This window comes from Lactuca serriola, chromosome 9 (genome assembly GCF_051521515.1).
Source record: "Lactuca serriola cultivar US96UC23 chromosome 9, Lser_US96UC23_V15, whole genome shotgun sequence".
NCBI classification, from domain to species: domain Eukaryota; kingdom Viridiplantae; phylum Streptophyta; class Magnoliopsida; order Asterales; family Asteraceae; genus Lactuca; species Lactuca serriola.
In genome coordinates, this window is record NC_136416.1 from 164531878 (window position 1) to 164549293 (window position 17416).

General features: G+C 33.4%; 3 protein-coding genes and 1 non-coding gene across 5 annotated transcripts; all 4 read left to right on the top strand.

Moving 5' to 3' along the window:
- Positions 1-1411: 1411 nt before the first annotated feature.
- On the top strand, positions 1412-2708 carry LOC145077037 (NEP1-interacting protein-like 1). Of its 2 annotated transcripts, none has more exons than XM_079022819.1 (4): positions 1412-1689; positions 1873-2024; positions 2110-2157; positions 2283-2708. In XM_079022819.1, exons 1-4 carry the CDS (start codon positions 1608-1610, stop codon positions 2577-2579), a joined length of 579 nt encoding a protein of 192 aa, XP_078878945.1. In that variant the 5' UTR covers positions 1412-1607; the 3' UTR covers positions 2580-2708. The 2 variants fall into 2 exon arrangements, with proteins under 2 accessions (XP_078878945.1, XP_078878944.1); XM_079022818.1 differs by having other exon boundaries at positions 1425-1689; positions 2110-2193.
- A 1411-nt stretch (positions 2709-4119) lies between these two features.
- LOC145076894 (endoribonuclease L-PSP family protein) lies at positions 4120-5669 on the top strand. Its single transcript, XM_079022693.1, has 6 exons — positions 4120-4367; positions 4768-4883; positions 5006-5050; positions 5160-5233; positions 5330-5379; positions 5470-5669. Exons 1-6 carry the CDS (start codon positions 4169-4171, stop codon positions 5562-5564), a joined length of 579 nt encoding a protein of 192 aa, XP_078878819.1. The 5' UTR covers positions 4120-4168; the 3' UTR covers positions 5565-5669.
- A 134-nt stretch (positions 5670-5803) lies between these two features.
- Positions 5804-5875, top strand: TRNAP-UGG (transfer RNA proline (anticodon UGG)). The gene has a single exon. It is a non-coding gene; the product is annotated as a tRNA-Pro (tRNA).
- A 7953-nt stretch (positions 5876-13828) lies between these two features.
- LOC145076246 (zinc finger BED domain-containing protein RICESLEEPER 2-like) lies at positions 13829-16370 on the top strand. The gene is made up of 6 exons (XM_079022192.1): positions 13829-14467; positions 14899-15101; positions 15203-15315; positions 15427-15794; positions 15888-16197; positions 16273-16370. Exons 1-6 carry the CDS (start codon positions 13829-13831, stop codon positions 16368-16370), a joined length of 1731 nt encoding a protein of 576 aa, XP_078878318.1.
- The last annotated feature ends 1046 nt before the right edge of the window (positions 16371-17416 follow it).

A 17416-nucleotide genomic window follows, 5' to 3' on the forward strand; every position in this document is an offset into this window, starting at 1 on the left:
AAATGTAAATTAATAATGTTAAGCAAATGTACACTTTGATTCATTTTTTTTCCATCGTATTGCTTTTTCCTTTTGTTCCAAAATGGATTTTTAGTTCTATTTTTGGGTTTTCGGTTTCATTTCCGGATTTTTGGTTATTTTTGGGTCTAATACACGAATCCGGTTCCATACCCACTTTAACTGGTTTGATGCCCGGAACCGATTCCAATATACCGGTCCGGTTTTCGGTTCTTATAAATTATCAATTCCAGTTTTCAGGTTTCCCAGGTTCGGGTTTGGACCCACTTTCATCTATATTTTGTTATTACCGCAAGGATAGCAGGCGAAAGTCTTATTGATCCAACTCTTTTTTGCCACATCTGACTGATTAAGAGTGTAAAAAAATTTCAAACGAAATACTATGAATCTGAGTGATCCAGATCCAACCTCTTAACGGGATCATTAAGATGTGAAACAAACGGCCCCTATCTAATATTTTCACTCATCTTTAAATCTCTTATTTAGGGAAACTAAAACGCTATCTCATTTTAAATATATGTTGTTTCATTTAGCAACTGTAAAAATTTCGAAATACCCATATTGTTCTAATTATATATATGTTTAAAATTTCCAAAATCATCTTTAACAGCTAAACAAGTTTCAAAATTTAGCCCTATATAAAGCATTCTTTTGTAACGTTTTACAATGATAAATTAAATATCTTTCTATAATTTTTTCTATATATTTTCTTACCTATATTATGACATATGTGGTATGTAATGAAAATATTAGTATTTTAATATATTTTTGTTACAGCGTATCAATATTTAAGATGTGTAGTAACAAGATATTTAATTTCTCTTTTACAATAGAAAATTTTGAATTCTTTCTCCCAACTAAAGATCCATTGACACTAAAACTCTTAATTTAATTAGCATTTTTATAACATCTAAATACTGTATACAAAATGGTCTTTGGAATTTGATGACTTATGACTATCTTTTTGTCGTTTTATACAATATTCCTATCTACTTATTTCCTATTTCAATTAAAGCCAATTAAAAAAATATCATTTTAAAGTTCTTTAATGTTTACTCTCTCCGTTTTATTCTTTTAATCAACTTATTTAATACACACACAAGTATTTAAACTTATATATATAAATATCTGACTTCTTATTATTAACTAATGTAAATATCTGAATTATGATTCTGACTTTTAGTTTGCAATTAATAGCTTCAAAAATATATATTTAAAAACCCGCTTATATATTCGAGATGCATGTATCATGTATAAATAAGTAACAATAAATTAGTTTAAACGTATTATTAAAAATAGGAAAAGTTTGATTTGTTGCCATTTCGGCCCATTGAAAAAAATCTTCAACAAATAAACAATAACAGAAATTCTTTTAATTAAACGAAACTGTAGATACATCCTGCATGTAAGGCAAGTGGAGAGCTACGTAGCTTTCTGAATCCATCCATAAATGCATTCTCCTCTGTTTTATCTTCTATAAATGCAGTCAATTGTGTTCTTCAAACCCTAATTCAATCACTTTAGCTATTCCTTACGTCTCTCCAACCTCCTATATCCATTTGGGTGCATACAAATTAACCATTGTATCAATGGCTGATTCTGCATTTTGGTTTTTCTTCAAAGCTCTCAACAGAGTTTTAATGGCTGCCATCACTTGCATCGTTGCTCTCGGTATGTTTCTTCTTCTTCTTCTTTTTTCTTCTTCTTCACCGGTATCTTTCGTGTTTGTTGTTTGGTGATAAAATAAGAAATGGGTTCGAAAGGGAAACTCGGAATTTGCACTTGACATTACGTCGAACACTTGGTAGGTGTTACATGATGAATGTATATGAAACGTAATTCCATGGATTTCAGGAGGAGCAATAGTGGGAACAATAACGGGAGCAATCAAAGGGTCGACTACAGAAACAGGGTTAGCCCGTGGAGCTTGTGTGGGTTCAATCACAGGCGCCATTACAGCGTTGCAGCTCATGGATATGATTGTTGATGGCGAACCATTCTCCAAGGTTATTCAATTCAAATCCCTCATTCAACCCACCTTAATTCTTCAATCTTCTAAAACCTAACATCTAACATGCGCCGTGGTTTCAGGTATCATTGTTGCGTAGTCTTGTAAATGGACAAATCTTTACCGAATGGGTAGGTCCTGCTTTGCTCAAAGCCTACATGTGGCAAGTGAGTCAAGCTTTTTCTCATAATCATATCAAGATTTTTGCAGGTTACTTTTCTCGATTTCTAAAAGATCTGTTAATGGAATTGTACAGATTAATGGAGTTGAAGCAACTTTTGTGGATATTTTCGATGGGTTTGAGAACAATGTTTCAAAAGGGTTATGCAAAGATTCAATAAACAAATTACCCAGATGCATTTTCAAGAACTCTTGCGAGGAGATTGAAAGAAATGGAAGCCATGAGAGCAGCTGTGCGATTTGTTTGTGGGGCTTCAAGAACAGAGAAGAGGGAAGACAGCTGCCAATTTGTAGACATGTATTTCATTTAGAATGCATTGATGAGTGGCTAATTAGGAGTGGTTCTTGCCCTATTTGCAGAAGAGATGTTTAGGGACTGATTTTGTAAAATGTAGAAACCAAAGGGGATGGTTTGTCATGTTTTGGAATTGTAAATGAATTTCTTTATTTCATGTCGGATAAAATGGTGTAGATGGAGAAAATAAGTCCTCAATTTTATTTATTTCTATTATTCTTATTATTATTATGAAGTGGGATGACACGTAGAGATGTTATAACTTTAATAAAAAAGAATAATCACAATTTAAAAACTATGAGTAAACATGTTATAACTTTATCAAATGTATTATTATTTTATGTTTTATGTTAAACTAGCATAGAAACTATAGATTCGTCATATAATTTAGGAAGTTGGATATAATTAATTTGGTCCAAGGAAAAAAGGTCATCGTGTGGGTATACATGACCGTTGGAAAGTGTAAATATATAGAGAAAAGGTTAACCAATGAGAGCATGAAATGACGAAATCTTTTACTTAAACATATCCTTCTCTTGTACATACATTTCATTACATGCTAAAGACCCGTGTATTATACGGGTTTATTAAAAATAAAAATTTAATATTAATATTTAAATATTAAATATTTTATAAAATAATATTTTTACATATCATAATGTAATCTTTTCAAGCATTTATAGAAAAAAAAATCAAATCTTTTTTAGAGCATTTATGAGACTTTATTATCAAATTAATAGAATGATTCTCTTTTCTTATATGAAATTTTATTTTAAAAAATGAAAATTCTCAAAAAATGACAAGTGGAAAATAATAATTCTAAAACTCTCACAAAATTACATGTAGCAAAACTCTTTAGAATTTGACAAGTGGCAAAAAAAAAACCTTCATTTATTAGAGAGGAAAGGGTAATGAAAACAATGATAAATATTTTAATTATATATTGGTAGCAGGTGGTGAGCAACAGAATATAATACCCGTTTTAGAAACTGGAATTGCCTTAAGCGGATCTAATTCGATGTTTCTAAAATTTTGGAACCGCTTATCAATTTTGTTTTCGGTTCTTTTTTTTGAACCGCTATCCGCTGAGTATCCTCTTTCGTAACCAGAATCACATTATTGATTTTTAAGTTGTCAAATAAAGTTCGATTACTTTAAAACATAATTAACTTATTAGCATGACCATCCATCGAAATTTCACAAAAATCACTATAATTTAACTATCACACCAAAATCATTTAAGATTCATTTATTATCTTAATCGTTTTAAAAATTTTACTATAATTTGAAAAATATCACAAAAATAATTATATGTTGTTATCAAAAAAGGCATTATATTTTATATTTTTTATAATTTTGATATTCAGAATATGATATCATATAATATCATGTTAGCTGAGCTCACAATTGGATTGACTGTTTAAATAGTAAGAATTATAACAAATTGATAACATGATGTTTAATTTAAGACAAAACAAATATATTGTAAAAATTGAATTTTTTATGAGCATTTAATAACTTTTGTGAACTTGAAAATTGTTACAAATATGTATAACCTTTCCTTTATGGTTACAATCGACCCAATAGAAGCCCAATAACGTTTTGCTTTTCCTAAATAACATCCATTTTCGGACCTTCCGAGAATATTTTGCAGAAAGAGAAAGACAATGGCGTGGATGGCTTCTGGTCTAGCAAGGTCGTTTAACATGCCGGCGATAGACATCGGTGTACTCCGCCACCGTGCTCCGATCATCGCAGGTATAGGTTGCGCCTCCGCTGCCGGCACTAGCTTCTGGCGTTCTTCTCTAACTTCCTTCTCCAACCGGTCAACTCCATTCGCTTGCCTCGGCATTTCTACTGCCACTAGTGAGTTATCTCTCTTCTTTAACCGTTTAAAATCTCAAGTATTTCTATAATTCAATTGATGTTCATGTGCTCCTTGAATTGATTTCGAATTTTGCGAAAATGTTGAATTGTCATTGTTTACAAAGTGTTCCTCTCTCAATTTGGGAGAATCAACAGAAATAGTCACCTCCACATTTTCAATAAATTGAGACGCTATTTGTATCTTTGAAGAACATAATTGTTGAGAACATTAGATTTTTCAGATGCTAATTGATTAATTTTGTTAACAACCTCATCAGATTGTTACAAAAAAAAAAAAAAAAAAAAAAAAAAAAAAAAAAAAAAAAAAAAACCTAAGGAAATCTAGAATGTGAAAAAGAGGATTTTATTGGTTATTTCTTGTTTATATTGTGTATTATAGGTATTAAGGAAGCTGTTAAAACAGACAAGGCTCCAGCAGCACTTGGTCCTTATTCTCAAGCCATTAAAGCCAATAATACACTTTTTGTTTCTGGTGTTCTTGGTCTTATTCCCGAGGTTTTATAACAAACATATATTTTCTTTATTCATTTGCTCTATAATACCTTTAAATATCTAATTCAGTTATGCAACTATAATTAATTTTTGTTTGTTACATATGTTATTGTTGCTTTTTGCAGACAGGGAAGTTTGTTTCAGACAGTGTAGAAGAACAAACAGAGCAGGTGATTATGTTATTTCTTTTACACACAAAAAAAAATCAGAAATTGATTAAAGGAAGTAGAATTTATCTTATATTTAGTCTTTAGTGTAATCTTTTGTTATATTTGTCAGATTCTCAAGAATATGGGGGAGATTTTGAAAGCTAGTGGAGCTAGTTATTCCTCAGTGGTTAAAACCACAATCATGTAAATCGGATTTATATTTTTGTATGTTAAAGTTATGTTAGGATATTGAATTTTATACAAAAAAAAAAAAATGAAAAATTTCTGGTTAATTTTCAGGTTGGCTGATCTGAAGGACTTCAAGAAAGTTAATGAAATTTATGCTAAATGTGAGTAATGATATTTGGTTTTAAGATACTATATATTATCGATTTATATGGATATAATTAATTTATAATTTTTATTTTTTTGAATTGCAGATTTTCCTGCTCCAGCTCCAGCTAGATCAACATATCAGGTTGCGGCATTACCACTTGATGCCAGGATTGAAATCGAATGCATAGCTGCACTTTAGTATTTTTAACATTTTATGTAATTTTAATAAGGAAATTTATGTATTAAAATGTATGAAAGAATGTTTTCAAGATTCTGAGTTTAATTAAGTTTGGGTTTTAATCTTTATGAATCTTTAAACACGGAGAATTTGGTTTCTATTTAAACAATTATTTTTGTTGGTGTTAAATAGTTAATGTGTATAGAAATGAATGAAGGAATTTGTATACTTAAATAAAGTTCAGAGATAAAAATCATTAAGGGCGTTTGGTCTAGTGGTATGATTCTCGCTTTGGGTGCGAGAGGTCCCGAGTTCGATTCTCGGAACGCCCCTTTTTGCCAGTTTTTTTTTTTTTGTACTTTTTTACTTATCAGTTGTCGTACAACACCAGATTTCACTAATAACAAGATATTTATTAGAATATTGTTAAATAATTCAAGCTTCTTAGAGTATAATTTTATTAAGTTCGAATTCGAATACAAAAATAAGTACAAGACGTACAAAGGCTTGAGTTTATTCTTACTGAGCGTTAATATATTTGTGTGTGAATGTGTGTGAATGTTATATCGTTAATTTCAAATAAAACTTGATTATTGAATATGTTTGTCTATTTTCGAATTGTTTAAGCTTTTCTTAAACATAATTTTAATAGACATGTTCGACTTATCCAGGCTAGTTAATATTTCTTAAATCAAGGACAACTGATAGAGTTTGAATTCAGATTTATTTTGATTGGTTTGTGGACTTATTAATAAAATCATATAAAAAAACTTGTGGACATAATTATTTATTCCAGAAAAAAATGTTTTTTATGAATTTGTAAATTAAAGAACTAAATTAAGTAACTATATCGCTAAATATTATACTCATTTCGTCCCAAAATTATAGTCCATTTTTCCTTTTTGTTTTATCCTAAAATAATAATCCACCTCTAAAAATGAATAATATTTTTACCAAAATACTCACTCATTATTACTTAACCAACTAAACATTTAATTGAACATTAAATACAAAATATGGAAAAAATTATCATTTTATTAAATAAAGTTAGTGGTAATTTATATATATATATATATATATATATATATATATATATATATATATATATATATATATTGGAAACGGCAAATATTATTAAAAATTAAAAACCCCCGACTAGTAAGTAACTATCAAGGGGAAGAAGACAAACAACAAAAACATAGTATAAAAGTTATCAAATACAAAAAGTCGATGATGACCATTCTGCCCATGAACAAATACCACCTTTACCCCTATATTTAACCCACATATATAGAATTGATTTGATTTGCTCAGCACCATACGAAAGACTAATGAACATCTGATTGAACATCCGATCGTTACGATATTTCCATAGATTCCAAACTAGACCATAGCAAATGGTATGAAATCGAGCATTCATTTTAGGACTCCTCCCCCAATTTGCAGCAAATCTGAGCAGTTCGCTAATGCTATTGAATGAATGATTTTGTATTCCGCACCAATTGAAGATTTATCCCTCACATATTTTGCAAACGGACACCTTACCAAAATATGATCAGCATCTTCTTCTTCGTTTATGCATGCACCGCACATAGTAGTTTGAGTCTCAATGCCTCTAGCTCTGAGACCCATCATTGAAGCAATCCTATGTTGAATTGCTCGCCACAAGAAGCAGTTAACCTTGATTAGGGCTTCCTTACTCCATTTGATTATGGGAATATTTTGAGTTATTCCAGATTGACCATCAACTTTCCACCTTAGATCACATACTTTGAAAGCTCCATCTTTATCCAAGGAGGATTCCCAAGTGTCAGCTCCATTGACCAGTTGTACTGAAGATAGATGGTTCTGGAGGTTATCGAGCTCTGAAGTTAGACCCGCGTTGTGAGGACATGACCACCAATTACCTGCAAAAAAGCCCTCAAAAAATCTGTCAGCTACTGTATATTTTTTCCTAGTATCAAGAGCATAGAAAAAAGGATATTTGATTTTTAACGCCGTCGAACCAATCCATTTGTCTATCCAGAATAAGGTATTGACACCAGATTTAACTTTTAGTTTGAATATGTCATCGATTTCAACCCCATTTTTTTGTAGGTCCTTTTTTGTCCCCACAATGTTGTTCCATACCCCATTGATCTTTCTATTAGCCATGTAATTATGAGGTTTATCATTTAGATTATGGATGCTTTTTATGACCCTACCCCATAGTGCGTCTCCATCAACTTTCAAACACCACCACCACTTAACCATTAAGTCAATGTTTAATGCTCTAATTGACCCTACACCCAATCCACCATCTAATTTTGGAGTAATGACTTTATCCCATGAAACCCAATGGATCTTCTTTTTGTCTTCTATTCCCCCCCACAAAAACTTTCTTCGTATTCGTTCCAATGTCTCTGTGATAGCGATGGGTGCCCTGAATAAGGAAAAGCAATAAGTGGGTAAATTTCCTAGCACCGAAGTGATCAGTGTCAATCTCCCACCAATTGCAAAGTTCTAGACTTCCAAGAGGACAGTTTGGCTAAAAATTTATCGATGATCGGTTTCCAATTTTTTATAAGATTCATATTTCCTCCCACGTGTACTCCGAGATACGTAAAGGGAAAGGGACCCACTTCACAACCGAGGATGCTGGCCCAATTCAAGGTTTCATTTGCAGAAGCACCAATTCCAAATACTCTTGATTTGTGAAAATTTACCATTAATCCGGAAGCAGCATGAAAACACCTTAAGATCCGAGCCAAGTTTTTGAGATTGGATCTAGACCACTCACCCGCAACCAATGCATCATCAATGTAAAACATATGGGTGAGAATGGGCCCATTATTGGGTAATTGAACGCCATTAAATATCCCTTTGTCTCTAGCCTCCATTAAAGCCACATTGAGTCCTTCCATTGTAATGATGAATAGGAATGGGGAAAGAGGATCACATTGACGAACACCTTTTGAGATCTCAAACTCATCAGTCGGAGAACCGTTGATGATAACCGAGGCACGAGAAGATTGTAAACATCCACGAATCCAAATCCTCCATTTATTTCCAAAACCCATTTGTTCGAGAATAGAATCAAGATAACCTTAGTTTATTGAGTCAAATGCTTTTTCAAAGTCCACCTTGAAAAGCAGAATTTTCTTTTTCACTCTCTTAGCCCATGAATATAGCTCATTGATCACCAACGGACCATCAAGAATGTTCCTACCTTCAACATATGCAAACTGGACATCGACAATGACCATGCCTATGAACGTTTTGAGTCGTGTAGCTAAGAACTTCGAAATAATTTTGTACATGCAACCAATGAGGCTAATAGGTCGGAAGTCGGATAGAGAGGAAGGGTCTTTTACCTTGGTTACAAGTGATATGAATGACAAATTGCACCCCCTGGCAATGGTTCCAAATTTGTCGAAGTGAAAAACAAAGTTCATCACATCACACTTCAGAGTATCCCAGTACGTTTTGATGAATTTAAATGCAAATCCATCAGGTCCAGGTGCTTTCTCACCACCACATGCCCATACTTAGGGGTGGCAAAAGTCGACACGACACGACACGAAACGAAATTGGGACAAAATCGAAATTCGAATTCGTGTTCGTGTTGTTTAAAAAAACGACGTCGTGTCGTGTCGTGTTCGTGTTTGAAATTAGAAACGATAACAACACGACTATAACACGGTATTAAAACGAAATGAAACACGACTATAAAACGATAATAAAACGATAATTTCATTTTACACTATTGAATAATAGGTATTTAATAAAAAATAATAATAGGTATTTAAATTTATGCATTAAACTAATTAAACAATAAAGGATTCAAGACCTAGGCTAGGCCTTTCCATTGGCTTCTTTGAAAACCCAACAAACTCTTAGAAATTCTAATCGGCGTTTTCCATTTCCCCATTCTCAATACTCAGTAGAACCAATGAACCATAAACCATTGATGGCGGTGTTATTTGCAAACCATACTCAATCGATTCGATTAAAGGATTCTCCAGTTCATTATTGGTTTTTAAACTACCATCTCTCAACCACAAGTCGACAATCGGCAATCGCAAAACCCAAATGCTCTAGCCGTTTCCTGTTCTTGCTTCTCAAACATAACCGCTTACTAAACACATTTCGCTTCTGGTTCAGTCGCTTAGACAATCGCAATCGACTCATATACTTGCTTTATTGGTTCTCAAATCTAAACCACAATCGACGCAAGAAAGGTAATTTTTTTCATGTGGCGTTAATTTCTTGATTGTTGGATTGATAATTCTTGATTGATTTTGCGATAAGGAGAAACTGTATACATCTTTTCTCTTGATTACTTCTTATATTACTCCATATTTGCTTCTTATATTACACTATATTTGCTTCTAAGATACCTGATTTTACTTATACTTCTAGTCTTCTTGATAAGAAATTGACATGAAGAGGACAAAGCTTGATAAAACACATAATAAGAAAAAGGCAAAGCTTGATAAAACATATACACATTCTGCTGCTATAGCTCCTCAGGTATTTCATTATTTTTTTAACTTTTCCCCATCTAAATTATATAATTTCTGAAAACAGACCCTCCTTTTTTATTTCAAGATGTTGAACTTGAAGAAGAAGCTGATGACATTGTGTCACACCCCCAAACCAGAACGGCGGAAACGTTCGGGGGTGGATGACTTCATGTATAGTATCATAACAACGAACATAATAGTGAAGAAAGCAAACACAACCATCATCAATATAATTGAAAAAGTTACATCATAGAGTAAGTTTACATGTTTCAAAATCAATTACATCATGATGACAAAATAAGTTTGAATGTATCGCTTTAGAGTCCCGTCCTCGAAAGCAGTTGATTTATCTGTTTAGCAATTTCCTGAGAATACAAGTTGTTTGAAAAAGTGTCAACACAAAGGTTGGTGAGTTCATAAAAGTTTTAATTGAGAAATAAACTGTTTTTTCCCTGTAAAAGCAATTAAGTTGTTCCAGAAAATCCGATATTTTCCTCAAAATGTGAAATGTAAGTTTCTATGTTATGAAATAGTGCATCCTAGAATTCCCTATAGATTCCTTCTATAATTTCCTTGTGTATATAAGTTATATAAAATTAAAGTTAGATAAAACGTCGAATGTAATGGGTCTGCCCTAGGCCCACAACCAAACGAGGAACAAGAAATAAGGCGGAACAACCAATTCTAAGCCAATCACGACTAGGTTCTATATAACTCTAGCATATACACTTAGAAATTATAGCTGAAAACTAATAATGCTAGATTGAATGTAGTCTTAAATCCAAAAACTGAAACCAAACCCTAGTGTAGTGTACGAAATAGTAATAGTGGCTATGAACATAAACTATACATATCATAGCTCATCGGATAGTGATAGTGACTAGTGAACATGAACTATGCATATTATAGTTTACCAAAAGTGGTGGTGATGGTGAATATAAACTATACATATCATAGTTCATCAAATAGCGATAGTGGCAGTGAACATGAACTATGCATATTATAGCTTATCAAAAGTGGTGGTGATCCCTTCTTGTAATTAAGTTCGTGGTGTAGATGAAACATAAACTATACCTATTATAGTTTATCACTTTGTTTGTAATGAATATACGTCATAACTATACCGATTATAACTAGCGTATTCGTTTGGGGGGGGGGGGGGGGGTATAATGGACTTAACTATACTTATTATAGTTTTGTATGTAACCCTTTTGTATGTATAATACCTTTAGTAATGTGTTTGTTATGTAAATGAATCCTAAACTATACCTATTATAGTTTATTAAATATTTGTTGGGGTAGTGAGCATAAACTATACTTGTCATAGTTTACCAATGTTTGTATTTCAATGGATATAGCCTTGCAATACCAATTATATATTTACCATACTTATGAAGGTAAGAATCCATTTGTTTTCTGATGTATGTCTATATAACAAGACAAAATGACATATAAGGTAATAACATATCATCACATGAAGGTACACACCTTGCTCAACAAGTTACAAGGTGTAAATGAAATTGAAAACATTTTTCTAGTATTACCATTTCTATTCTGTTTTTAGAAAATTCATAGAAAAATAATTAAAGGTGCAAATCAGAATCCGTAAATTCTGAGAGTTTGGAAAATGAGTCTACTTTGTTCATAATTTTTATTATAAATTTTAATGACCTCCACCTTGTGTGAAAAAGTCCATAATTACAGACTGGTCCGGATTGATGTTTGAAATGATAGTCAGTTTTGTAAAAATCACCATAAATTGTAGAAAAATCATATGGAGATGCAAGTAGTCATTTTAAAGCTAAGAACTGGAACTACTTGCAACTAAAACAGTTTTGAAAACTAAAATGCTTAAGTAGTCCAAAACAGTGCGTGAATGGAGTCCAACTTTTCTGATGAAAGCTGTTAGAAAAGTTTAGTTATGTTCTTGGTGTTTTAACTTGTATTCCCCCCCCCCCCCCCCTAAAAACTTAAGAGAACATGAAAATGTAGAGGTATGAACTCACCTTATATGATTTCAGTGAGTGAATGTTGAAGAAGTGAAGTGTTCAACTCAAGAACACTTGAAGAATTGCTTTGAAGATCCAAAAATCTAACACAATAATGATAGAGTTTGTGTAAGGAATCAATGATTTGAATAAAATGAATGTAATAACCATAAAGAGAGTGATGATACTTACTAAATGAAAATGGAAAGCTTGAAAAATGACATGGAAATCTCGAAATTGTATGAGGGAATTTGAGAGAAAAGATGTGTTTGATCTTTGATGGAAATGAAAGAAATGAGTGAGAGTGAGGAGAGAGGGTGGGTTTTCAGCCTTTGACTAAGAGTATGGCTGGTCAATTGATAGGGAAAGTACCCTTGAATGACCAGGTATGGTGGGGAGAGGTGTGGGTTAGCCATGGAGTGGGTATGGGGGTGGTTGCTTGTGTCTAACACTAAGCTAAAGTCAACACTCCACCTCAATTATTCACCCACTAGATTTTATTCTTAAATAAATATTTCTATAAAAATATGTTTAAATTATGAATATTTAGGGTCTTATATGTTCAAATATGATTTTTTGAGAAAATTCCACGTTAAAATAATTAAAAACGGGCTTAAAACGTTAAAAATGTTGAAACCCGGGTAGAAAATTGGCAAATCCGAAGTCAGGAGGGGGTTTGCGGTCATCAGCAGCCTTGGAACCGGAGCGGCTCGGTTGCTGAGGAGGATCCGAAGTGAGGAAACTGCGGTCCGAAGTCAAACTCGCTGCGGGGGGTTGGTTCCGGGTCCGGTGGCTCCGGCTTCGTGGCTGCGGTCTTGACGGCTGCGACTCTGGGCTTCGGCTCGGTGGCTGCGGCTGGATGGTTGCGGCTACCCAAGAGGGTCCGGACTCAGCTCAAGTGGCCTCGGATCCAAGAGGACTTGACTCTTATGAGGAGGCTTCGGTCCTAAAGGGTTATTTTCCAAGGTTTTTCCCTTCCTTGAGTGATTCCTTATCAAGCCAAGTACCGGGATGCCCTCAAATGATCAAAATAAATCGAAAGGGGGTTTTGAGAGAGATTTTTAGGAGAGATTTTACAATCTTGGAGAGATTTCTCATACAGAGAGAGATTTGGGAGAGATTTCACATTCTTGGAGAGATTTCTCATACAAAGAGAGATTTGGGAGAGATTTCACATTCTTGGAGAGATATCTCATACAAAGAGAGATTTAGGAGAGATTTCACATTCTTGGAGAGATTTCTCATACAAAGAGAGATTTGGGAGAGATTTCACATTCTTGGAGAGATTTCTCATACAAAGAGAGATTTGGGAGAGATTTCACATTCTTGGAGAGATTTCTCATACAAAGAGAGATTTGGGAGAGATTCCTCATTCTTGGAGAGATTTGGGAGAGATTCCTCATTCTTGGAGAGATTTGGGAGAGATTCTCGATAAAGAGAGATAGAGTGAAAACGATTGAGAGAGGTTTCGTGTGTGACATTTATGAGTGTCCGGCTTCGCAATGCAAGGTCTGTAAGCCCCATTAAGCCATGTTTAAGGATCTTACACACTCCCAATGAGTATGCAACATTGTTTTATCGGTTTGGTTCGTTACTTACCGCAGTTTTTGGTTAAGGAAATCTAGATGTACGAACTTTTTCCATCTATGATCTCTCATTAGAATAGCGAGTTGTTTAGTAATTACATAACGTAAACCCTAGTATACAAGGGTTAACTGAGGTGACCGGTTTGACTTGTTGACTTTATTTGACTTTGACTTGACCAGAATTTGACGGTTGTCACATTGATGTTATGGAGGTAGATGTTAAAGTAGAGGGTGAAGAAGATCATGTAAAAATGGAAAGGGAAAGGTGGTCCGAGGTATGGAAGTATTATACCAGACTTCCAATTGGTACAGATGGTAGGGAAAGGGCTGAATGCGATAGGTGCAAAAAAAGATACATTTATGAAACAAAAAATGGGACAGGTAGCTTAAGAAATCACATTCCAAAGTGTCCAAGAAGGGACAACAGTGACATAACACAATTCATTTTTGCAAAATCAGGTGGTTCCATTTCAATAAATTCCACAGTTTTTAAACCCGAAAGATTTCGTGAACTTATTAGTGAAGCTATTGTCAAGCACGACCTTCCCTTTAAGTTTGTAGAGTACACGGGAATTAGAGAAATCTTTAGTTACTTAAATGAAAAAGTTACCAGAATTACTAGAAACACTGCTAAAGAAGATGTGTTGAATTTGTTTAAAAGAGAAAAAGGAAAATTCAAGAAATTGTTTGAGTTACTTCCTCGTCGGATTTCATTAACTGTTGATTTGTGGTCTTCTATTAACACAGACGGTTTCTTGTGTGTTACTTCTCACTTTATTGATGAGGAGTGGAAGTTGCAAAAAAGAATTTTGAACTTTCAATATATGCCACCTCCACATAATGGCGTATCTTTACTATCTTATAAAACAAATCCCACTATTTCTAAAAATAGATTGAATAAAATAATAATATTTTTTAAGACGTCCAAATCATTAAGCTAATTGTACAACTAATCACTAATAAAATAATATTAAAATTTAAACAAACTCCTATAAATCTTCTATTCCAAGATTTTAACTAGATCTTTTTTCATCCAAATAAATACTCAACACCCTATAATTTGGTCATTTCATGAATTTTCTTTATTTTTAATATGACATGTTTACTAAAACAAACTAATGAATAAATTGAAAATAATCATTCTGCATCGAAAATAAATTAATTGTCAAAACAAACTATTTGTCGTCCGCCGCTTTGCGCGGATAAACGGCTAGTGTTTAACACTTTAACTGAAACAATATCTACTTTATTGACAAATTGGGGGATTGATAAAAAGTTGTTTACAATCACATTAGATAATGCTGCAAGTAATGATACTTTTGTCAATCTCCTAAAAGGTCAATTATGTAATGAAGGTGCACTTCGTAGTAATGGGGATTATTTTCATGTTCAATGTTGTGCTCATGTGTTGAATTTAGTTGTGCAAGATGGCTTGAAGGCTATTGATGAAGGGATTGTCAAAATTAGAGAATCTATCAAGTACGTGAAGGGATCCTCAATAAGGAAAAGAAACTTTCTGAATTGTGTGAAACAGGTTAATTTGAATCCAAAAAAGGCTTGCGACAAGATGTTCCAACTAGATGGAATGCTAATTTTCTTATGATTGAAAGTGCTCTTTTTTATCGTCGTGCTTTTTTCCGTTTAGCACTAAGTGATTCTAATTACTTAGATTGTCCAAGTAATGAAGAATGGGGTAAATTAGAAAAGATTTTCAAATTTTTGGAAGTATTTTATGAAGTTACATGCATTTTTTCTGGAAATAAGTATTGCACAACAAACTTATATTTTCCTTTGGTATCCACAGTTGAAAGAACTTTAAAAGAAGAAATAGAAAGTTCGGATACGTTTATGAAGATAATGGCTTGCAAAATGTATGAGAAGTTCTCTAAATATTGGTCCGAGTATAGTCCAATTTTGGCCATGGCTGCAGTTTTGGATCAACGTTATAAAATGCAATATGTTGAGTTTACTTACAAAAAACTCTATGGAAGCAGTTTTCGTGAGCATAATGATTGTATTCGGGAGAAGTTACATGATCTATTTGGTGAATACGTTATTGAATTACCCATGTCTTATAGAGCATCAACCGTTTCAACAAGTGATTCAAGTAATAGTGTTTACAAAAAGAAAGATGACAAGACACTTAGTAAAAGCACGAGAGAAATGCTACAAGTAAGAAGTTGCTTTTAGTAATTAATTGTTTTTTCTAATTAGTTTATTTCATAAGTTTTTTAATTTATACTAATTAATTTTCTGTTTTTATAGGAGTTCACAGTGTATGAAACTAAGGAGTTTGCTTTGTCTCAAAAATCACAATTAGAGATGTATCTAGATGAACCAAGAAGTGAAGTAACTGAAGATATAAATGTACTTTCTTTTTGGAAAGCTCATCAATATCGTTATCCGGAACTTGCTTCCATGGCTCGAGATATTTTGAGCATCCCCGTCTCCACGGTTGCATCTGAATCAGCATTTAGTAATGGTGGTCGTGTTCTTGATCAATATCGGAGTTCGTTGAAACATGAAAATGTTGAAGCTCTAATTTGTGCAAAAGATTGGTTGTTTGGGATTAAAGGTAATTTGTATTCTTCTTGAAACATTTGTATAAAGTGTTTAATATTTTTTAAAATGTTTTTAATATTGTTTGTAGGTGATGAAGAATTATGTTTACAATATCTTACAAAAGATGTTATGAAGTTGGATAGCCATGCCAATGGTACACATGAAGAAATGGAGTCACAAGCTTGAAGACATTTAGCAATATTTTATGACGTTTTATGTTATTTTCTGTCACTAAATGCGTATTTATTATGTTTAATTTAAAATTTTTGCAGGAACTATGAATGACATTATGGAATTTTTTTTTGGTAAATTATTTCGTGTTATCGGTTTTTTCGTGTTTTTTTATTTTTTTTTTCGTGTTCGTGTTAACGAAAACAAACACGACATCGTTTCATGTCGTGTTCGGGTTGAGGGAAAATAATTCATGTCGTGTCGTGTTAGATAAAAACACGGAACGACTGCCCGATTTGCCACCCCTACCCATACTTCAGCTTTTACTTCATCAAGACTAAATGGTGCTTCTAACTTAATAGCATCCATCATGGAGATTGATTTCAGGAACGAACTAGTGAACTTGGGTCTTGAAACGTGAGTCTCAGTGAATTTATATTTGAAGAATCGTAGAGCTTCACCCTTGACTTCGGCCACAAAAGTAGCCCATCTTCCATTTACCATCAACCCATTGATCTTGTTCCTTCTGCTTTTTCCATTTATGTAGCCATGAAAGAACTTAGTGTTTTCGTCTCCCTCCACAGCCCATTTGACTCGAGATTTCTGTTTCAGGTCAAGTATCGCTAATTTTTCTAATTCTAGGATTCTTTGAAGTCCTTGACTACGTGACGCCGGCTCAGTCTCAGATAGTTGTCTAGATTCCGCCAACATTTCGAGTTGTGTAACATGATCTTTGATTCGTAGTATTTCTTGATTTTCTGCCTTATCTGATTGCTTCTTCCATTTTTTTATCTCCCATTTTAGATACCTGAGTTTGGCAGCTTTCCCATGCCATATGAACTGTGTTATCAAATCCAGTCTTCAGTATCCACGAGTTGAATAGTTTAAACGGAGGTGGTCCAAAGTCTATGTGATGGGATATCAAGGTTATCGGGCTGTGGTCTAACAGTTCACGGGCAGTTGATGGAAAGGCATTAAGAAAGTCTGCACACGCGAGGAACCTGTCCAGTTTACTAAGTTTAGCACCTACTCGAGCCATAAATGTGAATTTCTCACCACCC

Coding starts and splice junctions, on each gene's coding strand:
- LOC145076246 (XM_079022192.1), top strand. CDS start 13,829: ATGGAGGTAGATGTTAAAGTAGAGGGTGAAGAAGATCATGTAAAAATG. Junction 15,795..15,887: donor GCACGAGAGAAATGCTACAA/GTAAGAAGTTGC, acceptor CTGTTTTTATAG/GAGTTCACAGTGTATGAAAC. Junction 16,198..16,272: donor TTGGTTGTTTGGGATTAAAG/GTAATTTGTATT, acceptor TATTGTTTGTAG/GTGATGAAGAATTATGTTTA.
- LOC145077037 (XM_079022818.1), top strand. CDS start 1,608: ATGGCTGATTCTGCATTTTGGTTTTTCTTCAAAGCTCTCAACAGAGTT. Junction 2,025..2,109: donor ATGGCGAACCATTCTCCAAG/GTTATTCAATTC, acceptor CCGTGGTTTCAG/GTATCATTGTTGCGTAGTCT. Junction 2,194..2,282: donor TCAAAGCCTACATGTGGCAA/GTGAGTCAAGCT, acceptor GGAATTGTACAG/ATTAATGGAGTTGAAGCAAC.
- LOC145076894 (XM_079022693.1), top strand. CDS start 4,169: ATGGCGTGGATGGCTTCTGGTCTAGCAAGGTCGTTTAACATGCCGGCG. Junction 4,368..4,767: donor CGGCATTTCTACTGCCACTA/GTGAGTTATCTC, acceptor TGTGTATTATAG/GTATTAAGGAAGCTGTTAAA. Junction 4,884..5,005: donor TTCTTGGTCTTATTCCCGAG/GTTTTATAACAA, acceptor TGCTTTTTGCAG/ACAGGGAAGTTTGTTTCAGA.